Below are 24,931 nucleotides of genomic sequence, written 5' to 3' on the forward strand. Positions count from 1 at the left end.
CGGGTTGAACCGGGCACGCGGGTTGGGACGCAGCGGGCACGCGGCCAGGAGGGCGGCGCGCGCCTCGCTCGGCAGCGGCGGCGGCTGGTGTGGGCGCTCACGTCAGGGCCGGGAGGAGGTGGGGGTTCGCCGCCACCAGAGGGAAAAAGAGAGAGAGAGGGAGAGGGAGAGAGAGAGAGAGAGAAAGAGAGATGAGGAGGCCTGGCCGTCAGCGAGAAAGAGTTGGGCTGGATAGGAGAGAGTTTTAGAGCTGCCCGCGGACCGGGCAGGAGCGCGCCGCGGGAGTGCGGGCCCTCCGGCTCCTCCGCGCTCTCCCGTCCGCCTCCGGCACCGGAGTGGAATAGCTCCCGGCAGCCCGTGGGCCGCGCAGCCCCGTCGTCCGCCCACCCCCGCCGGCTACCTGGAGCCTTCCGGGGGGCCCGGGACGCCCTCGGGAGCCCGGGCGCGGCGCCTTCTCCCCTTCTTGGGTGCGCTAGCGGAAGAGGGGAAACGCTCCGGCGGCCCCCGGGAGCCCTGAGGAAGCGCGAGCAGAATGTACCAGGGACACATGCAGGTAAGGCATCTCCACGGAGCCGGGTTGAAAGACCGGGCTGGGGAGCCCCGCGCGTGGCGGGTCGCCAAGTTACTGTGGTCAGGTCCTCCCTTCCCGACGACTCAACAAGTGCAGGGCGACGTGACCGTGACATTTCTGTCCGGAGAAACGAGGCGGGTGGCAGACCCAGGGTGGGGAGGCAAGAACTTCAGCCGGGGAAGTTTGCGTTCCGTGCTCGCCTGGAGCCTGTTCCTTTAAGCTGGACCAGGGAATCCAAGCCGAGGGAAGCCTGGAGACGAAAGCCTTGTAATCCTATTGATGCATCTCAGGCATGTATGTCAACTGAAGGGCAAACAATAATGGGAAAGACAAAGCTCCTTCCTTGATTCGGGCGCAAAGATCCCTGATAGAATATTTTTGCCTTTTTTTTTGCATCATTTTAAAAAGTATTTTTTTTAAATGTTTTTGCCCTCTTCGGATGATGAGACATTATCACCTGTACCAATAGCCAGCCACTGGATGACTTGGGAGGATGTATTTCAAACAGAGGTCCGTGAGGCGCTGATTTTCTTCAGGGAGGTGTTTCTGCTTGTTATTAATGACTTACTCCCTAGAGATACAAGCACTCTACTCTCTTGAGCCACATCACTTTAACCTTGACTCTAGCTCTCATTCACCCAGTTGGTTTTTCCTCATAAAGGCAGATACATTCTCTGGGAGAAAAAAAGGAAATACTAACTCAGCTTCCTAAAATACAAGTGAGCTTGTAGCTCTGTTTCCCCCCCACAAGCTTCAGACATCTGGTTTGATGTTTGGGCTTCCTTGCCATCCCGAAGATGATCCAGCACAATCATCATGCCATGCAGTAACTTCGCTCTAATGTTTAGCATGTGGATAAGGCTTTTGGCATTTAGAAATAGGTAAATGTGTGGTTGAATTCACAGCTACTATTACATTTCCAGGTCTTGGGGAAACTATCATTTACTTTATATGAAGTGCAGTATCGTGTCATATTTCTAAGTTTTGTAAGAATTCAGAATCAGCACTGCCAGAATCCCAAAAGCATTCCCATATTTACCGGCATCATTCTATTTTGAAAGTTGTTAATGGAATTATAATATATTTAAGGAACAATAATTAGTGTAATTGTATTTATATATAATAAATGTGGTCTACACGATTCTTATGTCAAATAGAAAATTTAATTTCAAAGAAGCTTCCAATGCTTGCTAAATAAAGTAAAGAAGGGCTTGCTACTTTAGTTTAGTGCTTCAGTTTCACCCAATAATGCTACTTACAATTTTATTTATTGTCTCCTATTTTCAACAACTTCTTTACAAGGGGAGAAAGTTTTAGTCAATAGAGTTATACTCAGAAAATTGCTCATTTACACAAAATTTGTAGTTGACTACCTAATCCAATTATAAAAACTTTCCACAATGTTTTTTCTTTGTTTTGTTTTTTAAAAAAGATGCTATTGTGAATGTAGAACTGATGAAACATCTGATAGATTCATGTACAAAAGGTAAACTTTAACTCAATTTCCAGACTATTTCAAGGGAGGATGTTATTTCACATTGAATTATGCAGAACAATGTTTGAGGGTTTAATTTCAGTTTGAGAGAACAGACATTGAAATCTAAGGCTCTGCATATGATTCCAACTTAATATTTTTTGCTTGTGTACTATTATAGCAGTACAGAAGTAAAAAATATAATAGCTTACTGTAAAACTCACAAATCTTCTCTGCCAAGCCTAACTTGAATGCAGTACTGAAGACTGTGGTCAATATAGTTTTCAGAATTCCAGAATACAACACCTCTACCCATTGAACATCAATGCTGAACATAAAAGCTGTATCCAGTGTGGATATTTAATAGTTATTGAATGATGAATGGGAATTCTCTTCAGCTCCCCCCAAACACCTCTTGCAGTCTTATAATGATGTACTTTGTTTACATCTTAAAACTTCACATCTCTTCCACAAATAATTTTATTTAACTTACAAAGACAAAACTGTCATTGTGTTAATACGTTTGTATCATATAAAGAATTGCTAGTCATCAAAAATAGTATCATGCTGTGCATACTTGACTGTGATCACAGAGCAGAAAAAAACATGTCCAGACACTACAAAATACTGGTGATTAAAATCTGAACACATATTTGGTAAAGTGGACCAAGCATGAACAGATTTACTAAAATTTCTGCCAACTTTGCAGTTATTTTTAAATGGTGTTCCTTGGCTGATACCTTAAAAAAAGAGTGAAACAAATGTTTGCAATCATTTGCTATGCTTTCTAATTCTTCTCTTTTTTGTATCCAAGGTATTTTTAAATAAAGGACTTCATAAGTAAACAATCTGGCATAGGGAGAAGGTATTCACGTGAAGCCTTAAAAATAGTCTAATTTAAAACTCCTGTGGTGTCTTTGTTTTTGCAATTAAATAGTTTTGCAAATAAGATCTACTTAATTCTGACACCTTCAGTGAATTCATCTACTTCATAGTGGAACCTCAATTCATTTTAGAAGTGACAAACTTCTAAAAAGCACACTTTTTTTCTTAATAGTTCATTAAAAGATAAAAGTAATTGTCTGTTACAGGCAGAGAAAGCATAGAGTGCTAGAAAGTATTTCTTGTTTTCATAGCATATCCCAAGTATATTTGTTAGGCACAGGGCTCTGGAGTTGTATTGAGTTCCATATGCCTCAACAATTATTCCCAAGGGGAATTAATCACCCAAGCAATGTAAACAAAGGTGGTTTTCTTGGTGGCTGTTTTACGTTTGCTTTTTTGTCCTCTTATGATTGCATATAGTTCAACATCAATTCTGCGAAAAGTGTCTATGACCAGTAGGTAATTTATGGGCTTCATAAATAATCTATCACCTATTTGTTCATTGCATAAGTGCTTCTTTGCTTATAGGCATATCAGTTAACACTACCAGATAGAGCAAAACCATTTTCTTTTTCTGAATACTTTCTCAGCCAAACTTACTTATTTTGGAGATAGTATAAATATAGAACATATACATTTTGAACTAAGGTTGGTTTATAATTTCTCTTTTTTTAAAAAAAAACAAAGTTATTTCAGAAGGCAAATAAAATGTAATTATAACTGGTCTTTATCATAGGCATTCAGAGTAGAATTTTTAATACTTACTTAACATATGTGGAGAATAAATTTATTCCCTATAGCTTCACCACACATAAACCAAATATTTAAATGATAAAAATTATAAGATTATTAACAACTAGCCATTTTATTTATCATTCCCCAAAGGAATTTGTGTTTGTCTTCAGTTATAAATTTATTTTGGAAATATTTGAAACTGATGTTACTTGGTGGATACCAAACTTTTTCTTAAAATTTTTGCCAAACAGAACAGTTTGGATATTGCAAATTATGTTAATAAGCTAAATGAGTCACTAAGAATTTATTAAGCTCTCCCAAAACAATATAGATAAGAAGTCAATAAAATGTAGGCTATTGAATATTGTTTTCAACATTTTTGTGATTTTTATGTATATGTATGTGTATGTCAGTACTGGGGCTTAAATGCAGGGCCTGGGCATTATCCCTTGGCTTTTTCTGCTCAAGGTTAACACTCTACAATTTAAGCCACAGCTCCACTTATGAATTATTGGAGAGAAGAGTCTCATGTACTTACCTTCCATTCTGGCTTCAAACCATGATTCACAAATCTCAGCCCTTGAGCAGGTAGTTGGGTACATTATTGTCATTCCTGAGAACCTCAGTAAATGTAAAGTTGACATTTATCCTTGGTATTTTCACCTTTCTTCCCCATGCCAGCCTTTTCTGTTCTTTGTCACTGCTTTATTAACCCTTTTCTAACACATCAACTGCTAACCAACATATAAACAGCATTTTACCACACATCCACAAGCTCCTCAGAGTGGTGTTTGCATTTTCAGAGGAGAATCTGAGTTCCTTTGGTTTGGGGGCCAGGGGTGATGTCTTAAGGAGAATGAGCAGTATTGAGATTGGTTGTGTTATTTTGATCTGGGCTAACTGATGTCTTTCCCTATTCCCCTAGTACAAGTGGCTGTGCCTCTCCTCTCCATGAGTCTTCTCACTAGTAAAAATAGATTTATTTTCTTAAATATTAACTCTTGAGGAAAATTCATGAACATTTTTGCTGAAATGCTCAAAATTATGCAAAAGCCCTAATAGGATTCTAATGTGCCTTTCTGTATATGGGTATTAGTGTCATGTTAAGCCTTTAATAGATAAACATTCTAATAATTCTGGTATAATGTGGCAGGGTTTTTGATGAACCTGAAATTCTCATCCCCTAATGGTACTGGCCAAAAGAAACCTTAGGTACTTGCTATAAGAATTCTGCAATAGGAGTTATAGATTTAATTTGAGGTTTATAAACATTGTTTGAAAGTTAAAAAAATCAAGCATATGAATGTTTTGACTATAAAACTTTTTTTTTTAAAAAAGAAAGGACTGAGAGAAGGTTAAAACAGAACTTGTTAAGAATTTGTTAATTTTAAAATCCTGAATCTCTAGAGTTGCCACTACCAACCCTGGAAACATTAGGAGGTGGTGCGCCGTGCAGTAGCAACATCTGGCAGGCTGCCTGGTTCATTGCTGGTCCCCTCGCTCTCTTTTTTATTGAGATCACGTGTTTCTAGCACTGGCATAAGCTATGAGCTGTTTAAAGGTTTTATGATTTAGAACTAACTTGCTGGTGTATTTGCAGAATAACAAGTATACATTTCCTGCACTGGTTGTGAATATAAATACCAAGCTAGCATTCCCTTTTTTTTTTCTTTCGGTCATTCGTGGGGCTTAAATTCACTCTGGGCCTGGACACTGTCCCTGAACTCTTCACTCAAGGCTAGCCCTCTACCACTGAGCCACTTCCAGTTTTCTGGTGGTTAATTGGAGCTAAGAGTCTCATGGGGGCTGGGAATGTGTCTTAGTGGTAGAGTGCTTGCCTAGCATGCATGAAGCCCTGGGTTCCATTCCTCAGCATCACATACACAGAAAAAGCCAGAAGTGGCACTATGGCTTAAATGGTGGAGTACTAGCCCTGAGCAAAAAGAAGCCAGGGACAGTGCTCAGGCGCTGAGTTCAAGCTCCGGGACTGGTAAGGAAAAACAAAAAGTCTCATGGACTTTCCTGCCGGGGCTGTCTTTGAACCAGGGTCCTTAGATCTCAGCCTTCTGAGTGGCTAGGGTTACAGGCTTGAGCCACCAGCACCCAGCTAGCATTTCCTTATTAAGAGATCCAAGTCTGAAAATGGATTCCAGGAACTAGAACATGTGTTGTCACTGGGTGGGGGTGGGGGAAGACATCCAGGGGAGAGGGGCAAACAAATGGAGGGACGAAGAATACAGCAAATACAACTATACATTCAATGTACATACGTGAAAATGGAATTAGGTAAATTGAGGGGATCAGTGGGATTGGAGAGTTGGGAAAGAATTAAGAAAGGGGTGACATTATTCAAGCTTCATGGTACTCACAAACTCAAATGTTGAATCAAACCCCTTTGTACAACTATTTAAGGAGAGAGAGAGAGAGAGAGATCCAAGTCTACATCTGAATACTGAATATTTCGGGCATCTAAAAACTGATGCAATATCAAACAGTTTAACAGATCATTTTTTTGTAATTTTGAATTTGTAGAAGACAAAATCAACTTGAATTGTAGCACGCAACCCACAAATTAGAGACCAGAGTGCTACAAACCGGGATTATTATTACACTTCCTTCACTGACTACTCCTTTATAACCACATCTCCTTCTACCCCCCCATCATGTTGCATCCTTTAACAAGGATACCAAAGGAGATTTCTTTTCCAGCTTGGTAAGAAAGATGATGGAAAGTTATATATCATATTTCCATATAATATACAATATAAATCAGAAGATTGTTGATATCCTAAATATTTCAAGGTATATTAAAACATACTGGCAATGTTGTTCTGTAATGTCATTTTTGAGTGATTTTTATTAGGAGCCAACATAAATTTCCATTTAAATTGCATTAGATAAATAATATCATACTCTCTGTGACATTTCACTAAATAGGTCATCTTGATGGATTTTTTTTAAACAATTGCTGTTACAAATTGCATAGATGAAAAGTCATGAGCTCATTTAGATAGGAAGGGGCTGTTTCTCCACTGTTCCATTCAAGAGAAACACCCAGAATCCTGCTGGCACTTCTGCAGCAGAGGAAACAAGAGCCAAGTAACAGAGTTTGCCTTGCAGGTTTATGCTCCAAACCCCTGCTCATGTGCAGGTAGCTCTGGGAAACCAGACAAACTCTGCGATTGAGACTTACTGTAGCAGCACTTCTTTTTTCCTCACTGAAAGAATGCCATATGGTGATCTATGAATCATGGAGACTCCAAAAGAGAATCGGTGCTGTTGTGATGCCAGACATCTACCTAGGGAGTCACAAAATTCCCAACCCATACACCCTCTTAAAAATCATGAGGTTCCAGGGGAGATGTGGTTCAAAAGAATTGTACTAATTGTACCTGATTCATGTAACTGTCACCCCTCTGAATATCAACTATACAAATACAATAAAGATAATAATATAAAAAAACTTGAGATTCTTAAAGCAACTGGAATACAAGAGGAATATGATAACCTTTTCATGTGATTAATGACAATAGAACCTGGGGGTGTTTACCTTGGACTGTTGATGACTCTGTATAAATATTTGAAGGGCTTGTTATTCAAGAAACAGGTAGAATTGTTACAGGCATAAGAGTTAAAACTGACATAAGATGTGGTAAAGATTTTCTACAAGACAGTGACAATGATACACAGTTTGGCAAGATGCCTACTTTGAGATGGCAGAAGCCTACGGGAAAGAGAGCGAATGGCTGGGTGGAGCACAGTGTCCCTGTGCAAGCATAAGCTCCTGTTACAAGACCAGTTAGCCTCATGGAAGAAATCCAGTGAAAAGCATTGGGAAAGACACTATATGTGAATTCGTGTGTGCTTATCTGTGGTAACACACACACACACACACACACACACACACGAGTACTGAAGAAGGAAACCTTACAATAGAAAAATAACATAAAAAATAAATACAACCTTTCCTAGGGAAATATTCCCCATTTACCTGGCAGTATATGGGTGACAATCAAATAAAGCCTTGCCAGTGTCATGTTGCAATGTGAACAGATACAGTTAGTACTCAGGAAATGTGAAAGCTCCTTAAGGAAATAAGGAAAAACTAAAATGCCATGAGGAAATGACACAGCTAGAACTACCAAACGTCTCTCTCCCTCCTTTCTTGTGGTTGTAAATGGTAACATGAGTGGTGGGACTGAATGATGACCTCTGGTCCTGAGCAAAATGCAACATTAGCTCTGGTAAGTGACCTTGTGCACAGGAAATACCTGCAGAATCTCAGCTCTCACCATAGATTCCCTCAATCAGAAACTGAATTTGCTCAAGGTATCCGCTGATTTATATGCCTATAGACATTTGAGAAGCACTGATCTGAAAACCTTATACCTGGAGAACAGAGCCAGATCAATTGAACTCATACTCATAATCAAATTAAGCAAAAAAGCTTAATTTGTGGGAACTTTCTGACAACACAGAGGAATGATGAAATTTCTGAAAGTGAAGCTGGCAAGGGCAGCTCTCACAATTGTATGTGAATAAATGTCATTATAGTGATACCATATCATTCTGTTAAAACTGTAACAGCCATCCAGTAAGCTCGGTAAATAAACTTACTACACTTTACCTAAATAAATGTTCATCTAGTTAGAGAACTTTTATGTCTTCATCCCCTTAAATCTTGTCAAGATAAGCAGTTTATTTCCCTGTTTTTTTTTTTTTGTTGTTTTTTTTTTGTAGTGGCATCTCTTCTGTTTTATTGGCTCCCTGGAAGTATGGTGGTTCATATACACTGTCCAAGATCTGACCAATACCAAGCACTGCGAAATTGTTTATCTCTTGGGAAAGACAAAGACAGTGTAAAAGTGCTTTAGCCTCTTTATGCTAAATTGTCCTGACATTTCTCTTTCTTTTTTAAAAAAAGTAATTACTTGGGGCTGGCGATATGGCCTAGTGGCAAGAGTGCTTGCCTCTTATACATGAAGCCCTGGGTTCGATTCCCCAGCACCACATGTACAGAAAACGGCCAGAAGTGGCGCTGTGGCTCAAGTGGTAGAGTGCTAGCCTCGAGCAAAAAGAAGCCAGGGACAGTGCTGAGGCCCTGAGTCCAAGGCCCAGGACTGGCAAAAAAAAAAAAAAAAGTAATTACTTATTCATTGTCAAAGTAATGTACAGAGGGGTTACAGTTTACACCAAATGGTTTTGTAAGTATTGCTTTTGGAGTCATTTGTCTTTTTATCCTTTGTCTCTCAATTTTGATATTCTTGTTCCCTTCTAATACTAGTATATACAGTATCCAGGACACTCAGATGAGGTACAGTGATAGCAAGGGGACAACCACAGGAAGGGAATACAAGAGGATCATCAACAACAATAAAAAAAGCTAGTTTCACATGGCATGTTGAAAGTAATTACAACAGTGATATAATACTCGTTTCTATAACATGGAGTTCATTTCACTTAGCATCATCTTTTGTGTTCATAGGGCATAGCTATTGGGCTCTTGTGATCCTCTGCTGTGACTAGCCTAAACCTGTGCTAATTATTCCCTATTCTTTGAATCACTTGGGAGTTCCCAAGATTTTGATTTTGAATTATAATTTTGAATTAAAGTGTTCTGATAGGAAATTCTAGGCTAACAGTTTCAGGTAATAGAATCCTTAGGGAGAAGAATGTTTGAAAAAGCTCTAGACCATCTCATTTTACAGAAGAAACTGAGGCCTAAAAAATGGAGATTTTTTTTTTCCGCCTGAGTCATGACTTTTCACAACTATAATACCTACTACTCAAGAGTAGTAGGCAGGGGAAAATCATGCTTTGAGACCAGCTTAGATCAAAAGTGAGAGATACTATATAAGCACTAACTGAAGCTAAGTGCTCATGCCTGTACTACCTATTTAGGAGGCAGAGATCTGAGGATCATAGCTGAGGCCAGCTGGGAATGGGCAGGAAACTCTATCAGACTCTTATCTCCAAATAACCAGCATAAAACTAGAAGTGGAGGTGTGGCTCAAGTAGTAGGGTACCAGTCTTGGGTGAAAAAGCCAAGCAAGAGTACAGATCTTGAGTTCAAGCCCTAGTACCAGGACACACAAAAATAAATAAAAATTAATGTAAAAAATGGCTAAGAGTATGATTCAAGTGGTGTCATGTTTGAATAGCAAGTGTGAGTCCCTAAGTTCAAACTTCAGTACTGCTAAATCAGAGAGAGAGGTGGGAAGGGAGAGAGAGAAATGGAGAAATCAAGAGATTTTCTCAGAAAGTCTCAAATTAGTATGTTGATTCATTAGTGGAGCTACTACTGGAATGAAAACAATTCATGTCACTCTAGTGTACTGTTTGCATTACACTTTTCTTCTTTATTTTGACATTTACTACACTAAAAAATCTAAGTGAAAAGTAAACATTATAATAAACTACTAGATGCTTCCAAATATCCAGGTGTTTGGCATTTAGTAACTAAAATTGACATCTTCCTGTTTTTCTTTCAGTTTATATTTATCTATTCCATTTAGCAATCAATTGGCTAATAGTGGAAGGAATCTATCCTGAACATGTATTGTAAGAACTGCCATGAAATACATACTCTATTATACCTTATCATTAAAAATGTTTACCACTAGTTGATCATTTCAGTGAACTGATGCTCAGATTCTTGAAAGTAGTCAAACAACAGCTGTAAATAATAGAAATAAACTCTGTCTCATTTAAGCAAAAAGGGGACTTCTTAAAAGTATAATTAAATCATCAGTAAGCACAGAAGACTGAAGATAGAAGAACCATTTTTCAACCATGATAGTAAAAAATGATTCAAATGAGAAGCAAGCTGACTCAAAGCAAGAGGAAGGTAATTAGGAACAGGGTATTTATTTAATATCAAAATTAATTGAATATAATCCATGATTTACAAAAGGAAAATAGTAACTTCTAAATGGCTAAACTGGACAGACAACATAGTAACTGATAGTCAATATCACCGTAATGGACAGATGCCAGACATGAGCTACCTGAGTCTAATCATGAGGAAAATTCAGACAAACAAAAAACAAATGAGGGGTAATATATAAAAATAAGCATAGTGTTTTTCTCCAAAATGTCCGTATCATGAGAAACAAGGAAACAGTAAGAAGCTGTTCCAAATTTAATGGAGATTAAACTGATAAGACAACTAAATGCAGGCCATGATCAATCTTGAGCTCAATCTTGGATTGGGAAAGAAAATTGCTATCTGAGACACCCCTGATGCATGCAATTGACATTAATAAACTTGAATATGGCCTGGAGATTGGGTTAATATTATGGTAATGTCAAGTTTCCTGAGCAGAAGTATACTGTGACTGTGTTCACATACTGTCCACATGCTGTGGCTTGTTCACAGGCCACGCATACTACAGTGTGAGAGAGTTATGGGGGGTAGTGTAGGTATCCTATTTAAAATTCATTTGGAAGTGATAATAATCATAAAATGTACATGTGGAAAGAGAACTTAAGGGACAACAAGGAGGGGGGAATTATATTAATGAGGCAAATAGAGCAAAATGTTAAAAGTTGGTGAATATAGGAGAAATGCATTTGGGAGTTCATTGCACTTTTCTTGAATCTGTAGTCTTGAGGTTAAAATTCAATGTTAAAACTCAATGTTAACATTAAAAAGTTACATGGGGTCACTAACAGAATGTTAGAGCTAGTCTACTAAGGACTGAGTGAGAAGTGGGGGAGGCGCAGTCCAAGTCAGATTCTGAACCAGACCTTCATGAAGCCACTTCTGCCTGTACAAGGCACCCCAGAGCTTGGCTCCAGCACTATAGACTTGGACACTGGTGCAGCTACTGCACCACTGCAGTTGCTGATAATCGAAGCCCTGTGCTGCAGCTGCAGTTACTGCTACTGTCCCTCACTCTACCACAGCTGTTTCTATATGCCTCAAGCCCATATGAGGGGTGGGAAGAAAGCATGGCTGATTGGTGCAACCATACCACAAAGGAAACTACCAGGTTGACTGAGAAAGTGCATGTCTACTTCCCACAGAGATTTAAAAATAGGCTATTTCCCAAATGCAGAAGGATAGTTTCAATTTGGGAAGATTTTGTTTAAGTGAGATGTTCACTATGACAAGATGTAGATATTACTGGAAAGTAAAACAAACACCTGGTTCTCTATATTGAAGGTAAAATAAGATTCTAGCTTCTAGTTTCTAGTTTCTATATCGACTAGAGTCCAGTTTGCCTTGAGGTGTAAAAGTTAGCAAGGAATAATTCTTTTAAAGCTGTTCTTGTTTAGAGCTACTTACCCTTATATACAGACCTCCAGGCAAATATGGTCAAACTAGAATAATTGGCTTATTCAATCATACAGCAAAGAAGATGGAAAATCTCACTGTCATTCATTAATGTCCATCTCTTGCTCACTTCTTTTTGAGAAATTGGAAAGAGCCTTGTGAAGAATTCAGTTATTAATCAGGGAACTAAAATACATATCATACACCCAAAGTATAAAAACATCTTTTCCCTCCATGTGTAGTAATTTTAAAAAGTGGACACATTAGTGTTAACATATTCATCCAAAGGATGATTCTAATCAAGAAGACCTGTGCATTTGAGTCATTAATATTGATATGTCATCTCTTATATAAGTTGTTAGGAAGATTTATGTAAGACCACAAAAAGTGTTCTTGAGCTAGGGGAAAGATTTAATTAAAATAGAATCTTGAAGGTATAAAAGTCTTTAGAGTTCACATGTTATAACTTTATCTTTTTTACATATGAGAAAACTGAGGGCTGGCCTTGGTATCTGAGACTTCCAAAAGTTAGAGATATAATATGGCCTAGTGGTAGAGTGCTCACCTCAGATACATGAAGCCCTGAGTTCGATTCCTCAGCACCACATATAAAGAAAAAGCCAGAAGTGTTGCTGTGGCTCAAGTGGTAGAGTGCTAGCCTTGAGCAAAAAGAAGCCAGGGACAATGCTCAGGCCATGAGTTCAAGCCCCAGGACTGGCAAAAAAAAAAAAGTTAGAGATAAAAATAAAAACATGGAAAGACTTTTGGTGACATGTATCATGTATTGTTTATTAATCCTGTGTATTTGAAGAAACAACATATTGGATAAGAACTTTTCCTCCAGGATCAGATAGCCCCAAGTTAATGACATAGTACCTATATGACCTTGTTCTAGTCACCATCCTCTCTAACCTCTACCATCCTCATCTGTGATATGAAAATACAGACTAAACCCAGGTGCTGTTGGTGCACATCAATAATCCCAGCTACTGAGGAAGATGAGCTCTAAGGATTTACCTTCAAAGCCCAGAATCTGTAAGAATCTTTTCTCCAATGAACCAAAAAAATGAATAAATAAATAAAGCCAGAAGTGGTGCTGAAGCCTAAGAGGTAGAGTGCCAGCCTTGAGCAAAATAGCTAAGGGGAGTAGACACACACACACACACACACACACACACACACACACACACACACACACACACAGAGAGAGAGAGAGAGAGAGAGTTCAAAAGTATCCATACATTTTATGACTTTGTAAGGATTAGATGGGATAGTAAATATAAAGCAGTTAACACATAATTTCTCAGAAGATGCTGTCTCATAGTTTTAGAATGAGTAAGTAGATTATTCCATATTCCTCCCAGGTAGAAGAAGGTTAATCACAGCAGTGTCTCCTATCCTGGCTTCTTCACATGGTGGCTATGCTTACATTCCTTATTCTCTCACAGTTCTGAATGTTTTCTTTTTCCAATTCCCAACTTTTGCCTTTCAAACACTAAATATTTATTCCTCTTTCACTATTCCTTGCACATGTAGTGCTTGGTGAATGCTCCAATATCTCCACTCTTGCCTGGCAGCACAGAAGCATAGATAGGATATGTTCTTCCTTGTCTCCTCAGCATCATATAAGAATATGAACACTCTCATTAGCATATAGCTTTATTTATTTATTTTTGTCACTTTCCCTAGTTACTGTAAGCTCATCTGTGTTAGTGCCTACATGCAATGCATGAATATGTCTTTGGAGACTGGTACTGCAGGCTACACACAGCAGGGTAGGACACTAAATGAATGAATGAACTGATGAGTAAATGGATGGAAGAATGGAAGAGAAAAATGAATGAATGAAATACTCAGAAGCTACTATAGGTTCTCTTTCCCCCCTTTTCTCTCTCTTTCCCCCTCTCTTCCCCTCTCCTTCCTGTTGGGATGTGCATTTCTCCATTATGATGGATTGAAACCTCTGTTCAAAGCTTGCCCAGAGGCACTGTGGAGACTGCACTAGGATTCACACACTTCAGTCTCTTAGGCAGAAGCCTGCATCCCTCAGAATGCTGGCCCACTGTCTTCCTCTTTTCCATAGCCATCTGAGCCACTTTGCAAGAGATGGGCAATGCAGGAAATAGGCACATATCATTTCTGAGTTAGTAGAACCTCTTCAATGGGTGCCAGCAGTCAAGTTGGAGGGATACCTAAACTGCAATCATGGGCTCACTATAAGGTTACAAGGAAGAGGGGTGCCACTCCAAAATCCCACATCTGAAGCATGCACTAGATGTGTTCAAGCACACAGCTGCCAACAACAAGTGAAAGGAGTCAAGGAGTGGTACAGAACTTTCTGAGCCTGGCCCCTTGTGCCTTGGGAACTCCCAGTGTAAAGGAGCTCAGAGCAGTTGAGCTTTTTACCTTCATCAGCATGCATGTCTTTGCTTTCAGCAAGGCTCTGAGCTCCCCTTTAGCATGCATCTGAGATGGCATGCCTGTCACTATCTTCACTGTCACCTTGGTGCCAGGCTGTTCTCTGGCTTCTTCTCCAGTCTACTAAGATGGACTGTCTGAGATGCATATGTTTGTTCCCTTGATGCCCCTACAGAACCTGCTAGAGGCCCCCCTGTCCTGAGATAGGCCCCTGCTCTGCCTGAGGTTCTGATTGGGCCTGCCCCTGCCTCCTTTTCCCCCAGTTGGCATCCATTGCAGAAGTCCTTCATAGATCCATAGTTGCCCTATACTGTCCTTCAGCAAGAAGCATAGACCAGAACAGACCAGACTAGACAGCAATTCATTGAGTAGTCACTATGACCCAATCACTAGATGGAAAATATGACATCAGACATCTCATCAACCAACCAGGTGTCCGTCATACCCATGGTAGAATTTAGGATCCCGAGGGCTAGCATAGCCCTATCTAGTGGAACTAAACCAGTCTTCAGACAGTTTGGCTGCAGACCTGGGCTCCTGGTGCTATACTATATACTACCCAGCTTGGAACCCATCTATGGTCTTCAAAAGTTGTAGCCCCTGTCAAAAAGTGACTGCAACTTCAGGATGGCAGCCTGGTAAAAGCCAGGAAATGGGAGGAGTGGTTCAGGGTCTGGGTCCAAGTCCTGGCTCTGCTGTCTCCTACTGGAAAGGACTGGAACAACTAAGCAGCCTAGCCTTTCAGTGTCTCAATTTCCCTTCTTTAAAATGGGAGTTTAAAATATTACCTTGCTGCATGTAAGAAAACTAGAGCTCTTTCTAGTGCTCCGTAGGGAATGCAAATTGGTGTAGCTGCTATGAAAACGGTGCAATAATTCCTCAAAAGATTGAAAATAGAATTACCACATAATCCAGCACTTCACTTCTAGTACGCACCCAAAAAAGTTGACATTTCTACACCTTTGTTCACAGATGAATCGTTTCCCACAAAGGTAATGTGAAGTTAACTTCTGTATCTGTCCATGGGTGAGTGGATAAGCAAAAAATGTGGTCCATCAGTACAATGGAAGATTAGCCTCAAAACAGGAGATTGTGACACATTTACTGCCTGCATAAACCTTGAGATTATATTCAGTGAAATTAGCCAGTCAGATGAAAAAAACGCTGTGCAATTTTACTTATGGCTGAGAAGTTAGAGTCAAAAATCACAGAGACAGAAAGCAGAATGGTGGTAGCAGAGCTGGAGTGGGAAATAGAGAGTTATTTTTTAATAGGGACCAGGTTTTATTTTTGTAAGAGGTAAAGAGTACTGGAGACAGATGTTAGGCATTATTGCCTGGCACCATGAAAGGCTGAACACCTAAATATTTTTAAGAGAGTTAAAAAAAAATAGATGGTCAGAAACATCCTTATAAGTGCAATTAGAATGGTCTCAGTGTGTGTGTGTGTGTGTGTGTGTGGTAACTCAGGGTCTCTTGCTTGAGTTTTTCACTAAGAGTGGTGCTCTATCACTTGAGCCACACCTTAACTTCTGGCCTTTTTGCTGGTTGATTGATAAGAGAGAAGTCTTTCAGGCTTTTCTGCCTAGATTGAAATTGAAGCAGAGTCTTCAGATCCCAACTTCCCGAGTAGTTACTAGGATAACAGGTATGAGCCACCAGTGCCCAGCTTGCTCTCACTGATTTTAAAACACATAGGACCCTAGGATATAGTCTATTCCCATGAGTTTCAGGAGCAAATGCATTATCAAGTGGAGTTTCCACACACTTGAAAGGGAATCAATTACAGAGAAACCTTATAATTAGATTGCCACTGTAATTAACCAACACTCCACTGTCAAAGCAGTCTACACAATTTAATGGGTTCAGCCTCTCTAAAGCCTGAGGACAGTCAGGCTGCAGACTTAGAAATATAATAGATTGTTCTAAAGGATCGTGACTGTATCTCTACCTGGCGCAATCATTTGGAATCTGAATCTATAATCTATGCATATAAGTAAGATTCTAGACACATTTACTTCAGCTGGTTGTCAGTAAAAATTTCAATGTTAGATTGCACCCACCTTGAACATAACAGAATTTCATAATAGGAATTGCTCTAGGAATTGTTCCTTATTTACATTCATTTGTAAGATTTACTTACATCACCATGCTGACCTCCCAGTTTCACACACACACACACACACACACACACACACACACACACACTCATATTTTCCAAGGCTCTAAGGAAAGCTCTGCCCTCATAATAGTCATTCAGTAGATTTGTCTTCCTTGTTTTCCTGTCTAAATCTGGAGATCTTGTCCCAATAGCCCCACAATTACTCTGATATGTGGGACGGATATGGAGGAGTAATTCTTCTTGTTAAGATATAGGATTAACTGACATTTTAAAAGTTGCATGTCAAAGCAGAAGTTTCTCTAAAAGGAGAAAGGAAATAAAAATGTCCATGACATGTGCAGCCTTGGGGAAATGATAAAAAGGCACCTCTGTGAGTGGGAAAAATGCACAAAGAGCATTCTTTTTTGTTCAAAAGATACAGTCCCACCTTGCAGCACACAACTTGGCGGGTGAAAGTGAGTTCTGTTTCAGACTCAACTTGTGTCCCCTCATCTCTCTGTACTGCCAGTCTGCATAACAATTTGAATATGTGTTCACAAAGGAGGTCTACCTACCAAAAACTCTCTCTTTCCCACATGTGAGAGGTGTGTGTGTGTGTGTGTGTGTGTGTGTGTGTGTGTGTGTGTAATAAAAGCTGGGAAAAAAATCAGCTGTGCTTTACATGTAGATACAAATAAAGACTAGGTGTGCTCATTAGGCTTTTATGGAATGTATCAATTTAAAGGATTACTAGCTTCCTTTTCTGCTGTAGTATTTTGTTATTAGAGGTCTTTAATTCATGATCCATCACATCTATCATACAACACATCTAGTCAAGAAAGATCTCCAGTACACTACTAGCCTCTTGTCAATCTGGACTTCTCTGTCCCATTTTCCAATACTGCAAAGAGGTATTTTTCTGCAAAGGGAACCCAATATAGCAGATTCTGGGTTTTGATAAATACTGCTATCTCTCCTGCCATAGTTACTTTTTGTGAGAGTCTCATAAGAGTCTTAGCGTGCTTCCCTGAGGTTAGTAAAGAAGAGATACTTTATCATGTTGATAAGCAGAATGCAGCACCCAGGGCTTGGTACATCACCTAAACTTCCTTGTCAGATCATTTGGGGATGGAGGACAAGAACCTGTGACTTCAGATTTCAGTCTATTGCTTGAGCTCATACAGTAAATTCAAGCCACATTCCCATGCCAGTACCTCAGCTACTTCAAGATGACTCAACCAACAGGGACAAAAGGACTTTTGCAACTTTGTTGAAGATTGCAGTAGCTTTAAGGGGTAAAATCTCAGATGCATCCTTCCTATCACTTACTCAGAGGAGATGCTAAATCTGTATGTCCTTGCAATTCTCTGAACTCAATACCTGCATATTTAGTTCTTTGAAAGTGCCTTGGTGTTTGGTGGGTTTACTTGCTTAGTAGAGTATAAAATGATCATGAAGCATTCAACTCTTTGTGCAGAAAACCTCCCTAGAGTCAGGAATGCCCAGCAAGCCAGAACAGTAGCAAAGCTATGAGCTTAACCCATGTTCTGAAGCTCATGGTACAAGGATCTGCACCACTTGTGGTGGTATAATCTAACTCTAAACAGTTTTCATCCCCCCAAAATACTGACCCAAACATAAATATTTTAATTTTATGTTTTGTTACATAAAATTATCAGTAACGACATGTCATTTATGTTCACCAGCTCTCTGTTACTGTAACAAAATACTGGAGTTAGTTAGCCTATGAAGAAGAAAAATTATTTTTGCTCAGTTTTGAAGATTTCAGGCTATGGTCTCTTGGGTCTATAGCTTGTAGGCCTACAGGGAGGCAAGAGATTGTAATGTCAACTTTCTGAATAGCTAGGATTACAGGCATGAGCTACCAGCACCCAGCATCTTAATTATGACCACTATTAATTTAGAGGTGGAGAGACCAAATAGAAATATTATAAAAATCAAAATATGTATCATTGATCAAGTAAGTAAATGCCAACTTAAAAGTATCAAAATAGAATCAATCATACTTTCTTTTATCATCAGCTTTGTTAAAATGAATGTTTTAGAGGTCAAACTTCTAGTATACTCATTTGTTTGTGTCCTGGTTTCAAGATGAATATACAATAGAGTTAAAATGTTTCATGTCAAAGAAGTTTAATCTTTTTTACCATTAGCTACAAAGCACAAATATTCTGTTCCTCAATGGCCAAGAGTCATAAGTTCATACTTCACACACTCTTTGTTTAAATAAATATCTAAATAGCCTCTTTGAAGGTAAATACATGTTAAAATAACCTGAGAATGTAATTAATCTGGCATCTTTGCTCAGCCTCTGTATCTATCTACAAATGAATTATATTTCTCTAACTAACAAGCAGTGTTAGTTTAGTTTATAAATAAAAAGCTCATGACCAGCCAGCAATCTCCTTTAGGCTGATGTCATCTCCTGTTTTCCTGGGACGGTTCACTTGCATTCAGATAAATCAGAAACCTCAGAGTTGTCCTTTCTCTCCCCTCAACCCCAAAATTGAATTGTCCTATACCACATTTTAATTCATTCCTGCTCTGCTCTGACTTTCTACCGCACTGCCACCAGGTAAGATCTTAGTTACCTTTACCTAAAATGTTGAGATAGGCTTCTAACCATCATCACATGCTGACATCATCACATGCCTCTTAGCACATTCTTTACCAAAGCACTGATTTATTCATATCACCTTTTGTTAAAGTTCTTTCGTGGAAGATATCATCTATATCTGTGTTTTCAAGTGCATATGTCTTTAGAATTGTTATCATAGAATGCTCATTAAAAATGCAGATTTCTGCTCCCTGTGTAGCGCTATGAAATCAAGCCCCTTCCGGAGAAGGTGTGAAAATCTTTTAAGTGTAAGGGTGAGCTTAATGCAGAACGAAGGCCAAAGCACGGACCTCCAGAATAATATGACTTATAATACCTGTTTCTCTGGCCTTCTCATCTATAATGTGTCCCCATAAACCTTACTAACTTTCATAAATTTCTCCTAATTGGACCTTTGTTTCCATGCCTCTGGCCTTTTCTAATGATACTCTCTGACTGGCACACTCACCAGCTTGTTCCCTGGCCTAATCCTTGCTTCTCTATCAACATCTAGTTAAACATTATTTCCTACAAAAAGCCTTCCCCGAGCCTGGAGGATTTGATAGCTGAGTCTCCTCCATGCTCTGAGAGCACTCTGCCTGAGCTGGCATTCTGCTCTTTAGTACTTCTTTGGTATGTCTTGGTCTAAATGTTTTAACTCTGGTGCCTAACACAAATCCTGTGCATGGACTGTGAACAATATACCTGATCCACAATGGATATCTTCAAAGATTTACTGTGGATTCTAGAATTTAGGTCTATCAACAAAATCTATATATACTGTTTTCCTACACAAATACTTAAGGTAAATTTAATTTAAAAGCTCAGCTACAGTAAAGATTAAGAACAATAACTACTAATATAATGGAACCATGATAACAAAGGTATGTGATTATGTGAATCTTCTCTGATTCTCTCCAAATGTCTTAATGTGTCCTATTCCTTTTCTTCTTTTGCTGGTATAAATGACATAGGCATGGGTTACTAGAATATAAGCCCTCTGCCTCAGATAACCTTCCTGGCTCTTAATCACTGATGAGCAGGCAGTCTTTACAGCGTGGTTATACTGGACAAAAGATTTCACCACACTACACAGAATAAAGAGATATTCAGAATTTATAATTTGTTCATTTCTGGAATTTTTCACTTAATATTTTCAGGCTGTATGTTAACTTTGGATAACTGAAACTGAAGAAAGGAAAAACGGCAGATAAGGGGAAATTATTGTACATATTGGATTAAATAATGAACTTCGGAACTAATTCATCTTTTAATTAGGATTAATTATCTTTTTGGTTTGATTTAAACTTCTTAAGATCCTCATAGATTAATACTAATTAAGCATTTCATCTGAGATCTCTTGAGGATGAAATTAAACTGTTGTGAAAATAGTGTTAAAAATTAATTGTTCCTGAGTAGTGTATTCAAACTTCTATCTGACTGAAAAAAAAGATATCACATGGGAGAAAGCAAGAAATAGTATGTGTCAGGAAACAAAAGAATTGGGCTCCGTGACATTCTCTTCCCTTACTAATATATATAGCTTGAAGAAAACTAGTTAATCTCAGTGGGTTGCAATTTTTTCAGCTCCCAAATAGCTTCATAGAATGTCCGTCTTTTTTCGTATTAAATTTTTTTTGCAAGGAAAAAGTTTATCAAATTAGCATTTGAGGTAACATTTAATGTAAAAAAGCAATTTTATCAAACATGTACTATATATAAGTAAAGTTAGATTGGGGGAGGAGGAACTATTTATATTCTTTTACCAAAATCTTAGACAAATATTGTCTTTAATGTTTTTTCTACTTAGTTATATGATTTTTTCTGTGTGGATTTGAATTTTTCTTTCATCATTTGATTGCATAATTTGCTTGTATATGAAATGTTAGTCATTTGCTATGCACTATGATGAATTATATCATTAAAAGAGAAATGTTTGTCACAGCATTGTTTGAGATGAGCTGTAATTTTTCCTACTTTTCAAACTCATGGGGGGGTGGGGAAGGAACTGGAATAAGGTATTAATCTGTTGTGTCTCTCCAATAGTGTGACCTTGGACAAATTTATTAACTTCTAGTGTCTCAGGCTAGAAAATTGAATTGCACTAAACAATTCATTCCAGAATCTTGAATGACTCTTTTTGCTCTTGACTCTGAGAACAAAGAATTGTTACCAAATTCACATGGATTCTTTGCTTAAGAAATTCCCGTTAGTCAATTAATAAAGATTATCTCATGAAAACAGAGACCATTACTCTCTATTGTGTTAAATTTTCAAATAAAATTGTAATAAAAATAATACTCTCAGACTAATTAAGTTACTTGCAATGGGAAATACTTCTTTTTTTATCTACCTGACTTCCTCAAGTTCCAAAGAAATAGATATTCTCTAAGAATCAGTATCAGCATCAGTACATTTGTAAACTGTGTTGTTTAAAGTTAGAGAATATTGAAGACTAATAAAGGTGTCTTCATAGTCAAAAATAGAGACGAGAAACTACAATTATAATTAGAACCAGATCGCAGATATCTTGGGGGTAGTAAATGTTTTTGGCTTACTGATTTAACTGAGAACAGAAAAGAATAATAGTATTTATGCAGTTATTCATAGGAAGTATCACAAACTATGTAAACACTTAAAATCCTAGAAACATGAAACTTAGATTACTGACTTTAATCACAACTGTGACCTCATATAGGCTTAATAACATATTTTTGATTCACCCTACCATCTCCTCTCCAGCCTGTCAGGTGTTAGTTCTCCTGCTTCTACTTAGTATGGAAATTATAGGCACTTCTTTTCTCCTACTTCCCATTTCTTTATGCATATAGTTGAAATAGACTCCAATACATAAAGCTCTAGAAGAAATGTCTTTCTGCACATGCAGTTAGATATACTGATCTCTGCGCTTCCAAAAAATGCATTTAACCAAAAAGTCCCAAAACTCCAGCCTGTTTTCTGGATGACAAAGGAAATTATAGCAAATGGAATCTGCTACAACCCCAGAGAGCTGTCCTAGAGGCAGGGGGAGCTCTTTGAGAAGCATAGCAACTGGGTGTCACTAGAGAACATAGGCAGGCTTGGGTGACAGCCTTGGTGGGATCTGTTTAATGTTGTACCTCAAGCTTTCTGTGAAACTGAATGCCTTCCAGAGCAGCCACCACAATGAGTAGGATTGCTTCCCAGCAGAAGTGTTTTGCCTCTGCAAACAGATCATGAAAAAGGCAGATTTGAATGACTACACAATGCAGGTATGGGCATTATCTCTAACCTAAGCTTTTTCCTTAAAACATCATCAAGTTTTGATTTATACCATAGTTTATATTTGTGATAACATTGTCAAGTCAGGACAGGCACAGATTTTAAAGTGCTTCTTCTTCTCAGCTACAGCCAAATAGTGATAAATCAAGACTAGCCTCCCAATGTTATATTGTATTATTTCTTTAAGAATATGCTTGCATGAACTATATGGCCATAATGGTTCCAACCTATCCAATAGCAAAGTTAACACTGACTTATCCAATGAGAGGAAAAATTTTAAGTATTAAAGTAATCGTAATGTAGGCACCAGTGGCTCATGCCTATAATCCTAGATATTCAAGAAGCTGATATTTTAGGATCATCAGTTCAAAGCCAGCTTGTGCAGAAAAGTCCATGAGAATCATGTCCAGTTAGTCATCTAAAAACCAGAGGGAAGTGTGGTTCAAGTGGTAGAGCACTAGCCTCATGTTAAAATGATAAAGGAGAGCACCCAGGTCCTGACTGCAAGCCTGACACATATCACACACACACACACACACACACACACACACACACACACACACACACATTAATCATTGCATAATGAATATGTATAATAATATAATATGAAGCAATGTACTGCATGTTTTGTTTTATTCATCTGAGGCATACTCAATAGGTGAGAAATCAGAAGACTGCCTTGGAAGGGAAGGGATATGCTAATGATATGTGTGTGTGTGTGTGTGTGTGTGTGTGTGTGTGTGTGCGTGTGCGTGTGTGTGTGTGTGTATCCCCTTCAGTGCCTGACACACTATACAACCATAATAAATATAAATCATGGAAATCCAATTTATTTTCTGGCCACACTCCCAGGAAGGCTTATCTGATTTCCAAACTATGGGTGCTAAAATGAAATCTGAGAAACATGGAGCAGAATAAGAAATAGATCTCTCACACATATCCTAGATCCAGTCACCCTCAGTCCTCATTCTTCATCTTAGTTATTTTTTATTTCAACTCATGGTCTCTTTCTTTGAACCTGAGCCTTTTCTGAGAGTTGCTTATCTAAGTCATGTCTACAGAAGTAAATACTCATCCATTTACTCATCTATTCATTATCAAATATTTTTCTGGCTTTTTCTCTTTGTATAAAACTAAAGCTTTATAGCAATCCCTTTCTAGGGAATTTAAATTTTAGTTAGGTGCAAACAAATTTATATAGGAAGATCAGATTGAAATAAAGTAGACAATTCAGAAACTTTTCAAAAATATAAACCAAGTAAAAGAAATGGGAAATAAACAGAAAATAACTATAGCTCAGCTGACATGACTTCTAGGAGTAGATCACTCAATTTGAGAGTAAATTAATATGTCATACAGTGTTTTGAATTAAATATTGGAAATTAGTCCCCAATCAAGGAGAACACCTGTTTTTAAATGTTTGCTACTGAAAATGGTCCCTTTTCACATAGATTAAGCTGACTGAATCTCTAAAATTTATTTTGGGGTATGCATAAACAAAGTGAGGCTTACAAAGGCAACCTAGTTGTGAATCATTAATTTATGTATTTTTTTCAGTGTTGTTTTATTGCCAAGATGTTATTTAAGGAAAATATCCCTTGCCTAAAACAGCAGAGAGAATCATGAAAGATATTTCCATCTGGAGATAGATAAACATTTAAATATAGTAAACAACCATTTAGAGCTATTCATAAGTCGAAAACATAGTGGTATAGTGGATCACCCGGCTTCCTTCCTGCCCAAAACATTTAGATGCAAATCCGTAAACAGATCTTTCTTTTGCCCCGACACAGCAATTTGCCTATTAAAGAACTTTTATATTAATATAATTATTATTAATATTAATATTAATGTAGCATTTAATTCCATTGTGAAAATAGAACTTCATATGCGCATATAACACATTAGCAAACATGAATCTTTTTCAAAAAAGTTAGAAATAAAATTTTGAGTTTAATAATTGACTTCATGAGTGAACTATTCCTCTTCTTCAGATTCAGTATGCAATTAAATGACCTTGAGCATACATGGGAGAATAATTGTTTGCTTTTTTAAAAAAAGGTTCAGCTACTGATGGAAATTAAGTAAATTAATAAGTAGCAGCACTTAAGAATAAGATTTTACAACTAAAGACAGATTTACTTCAGGAAATGGATGAAATCCACCAACAATTGTCTTCCCATATCCTTGCAAACCCAGCATCATTCACTTCCCAGGTGAAGGTGAAGGCCAAGCATCTTTTCAGAGCATTGTCACTTCTGGAGTTAATCTTTGTTCTGGCTACTCTCATGGTACATTCTTTTAATATAGAAACCAGTAAGAATTTTTTAAAATGTTTTTTCCCCTATGATAACCAACCCAAGCATATTCAAGGACAAATTAAACAAGCAAATTAGAAATCACTTGGGGACAAGAGCTTTGTGTTAGGACCTTGTGAATTCCATCTATTTTAAATAAGTAGCTCCCTAAAGACAAAGTGCAAGACCTTAAACATTCACAAAGACAGAGAGAGAGAGATGGATATATGCTATTCATAGCACTGAACTGACACATGCTTAATTGAAAGTTAAACATTACAGTTAGCCATAGCAT

At 38.2% G+C, this 24,931-nt stretch overlaps 1 protein-coding gene across 2 annotated transcripts in view; it reads left to right on the forward strand.

Annotated features, from left to right (window-relative positions):
• Positions 1-392: 392 nt before the first annotated feature.
• Positions 393-24,931, forward strand: part of Pex5l (peroxisomal biogenesis factor 5 like) — a 223,746-nt gene continuing 199,207 nt past the window's right edge. For both annotated transcript variants that reach the window (XM_048347061.1, XM_048347062.1), the window contains exon 1: positions 393-553. In XM_048347061.1, coding sequence (XP_048203018.1) covers positions 533-553 — 21 coding nt within the window. In that variant the 5' untranslated portion in view covers positions 393-532. The remainder of the gene's footprint in view (positions 554-24,931) is intronic.

This window comes from Perognathus longimembris, chromosome 5 (assembly GCF_023159225.1).
Source record: "Perognathus longimembris pacificus isolate PPM17 chromosome 5, ASM2315922v1, whole genome shotgun sequence".
NCBI classification, from domain to species: Eukaryota; Metazoa; Chordata; class Mammalia; order Rodentia; family Heteromyidae; genus Perognathus; species Perognathus longimembris.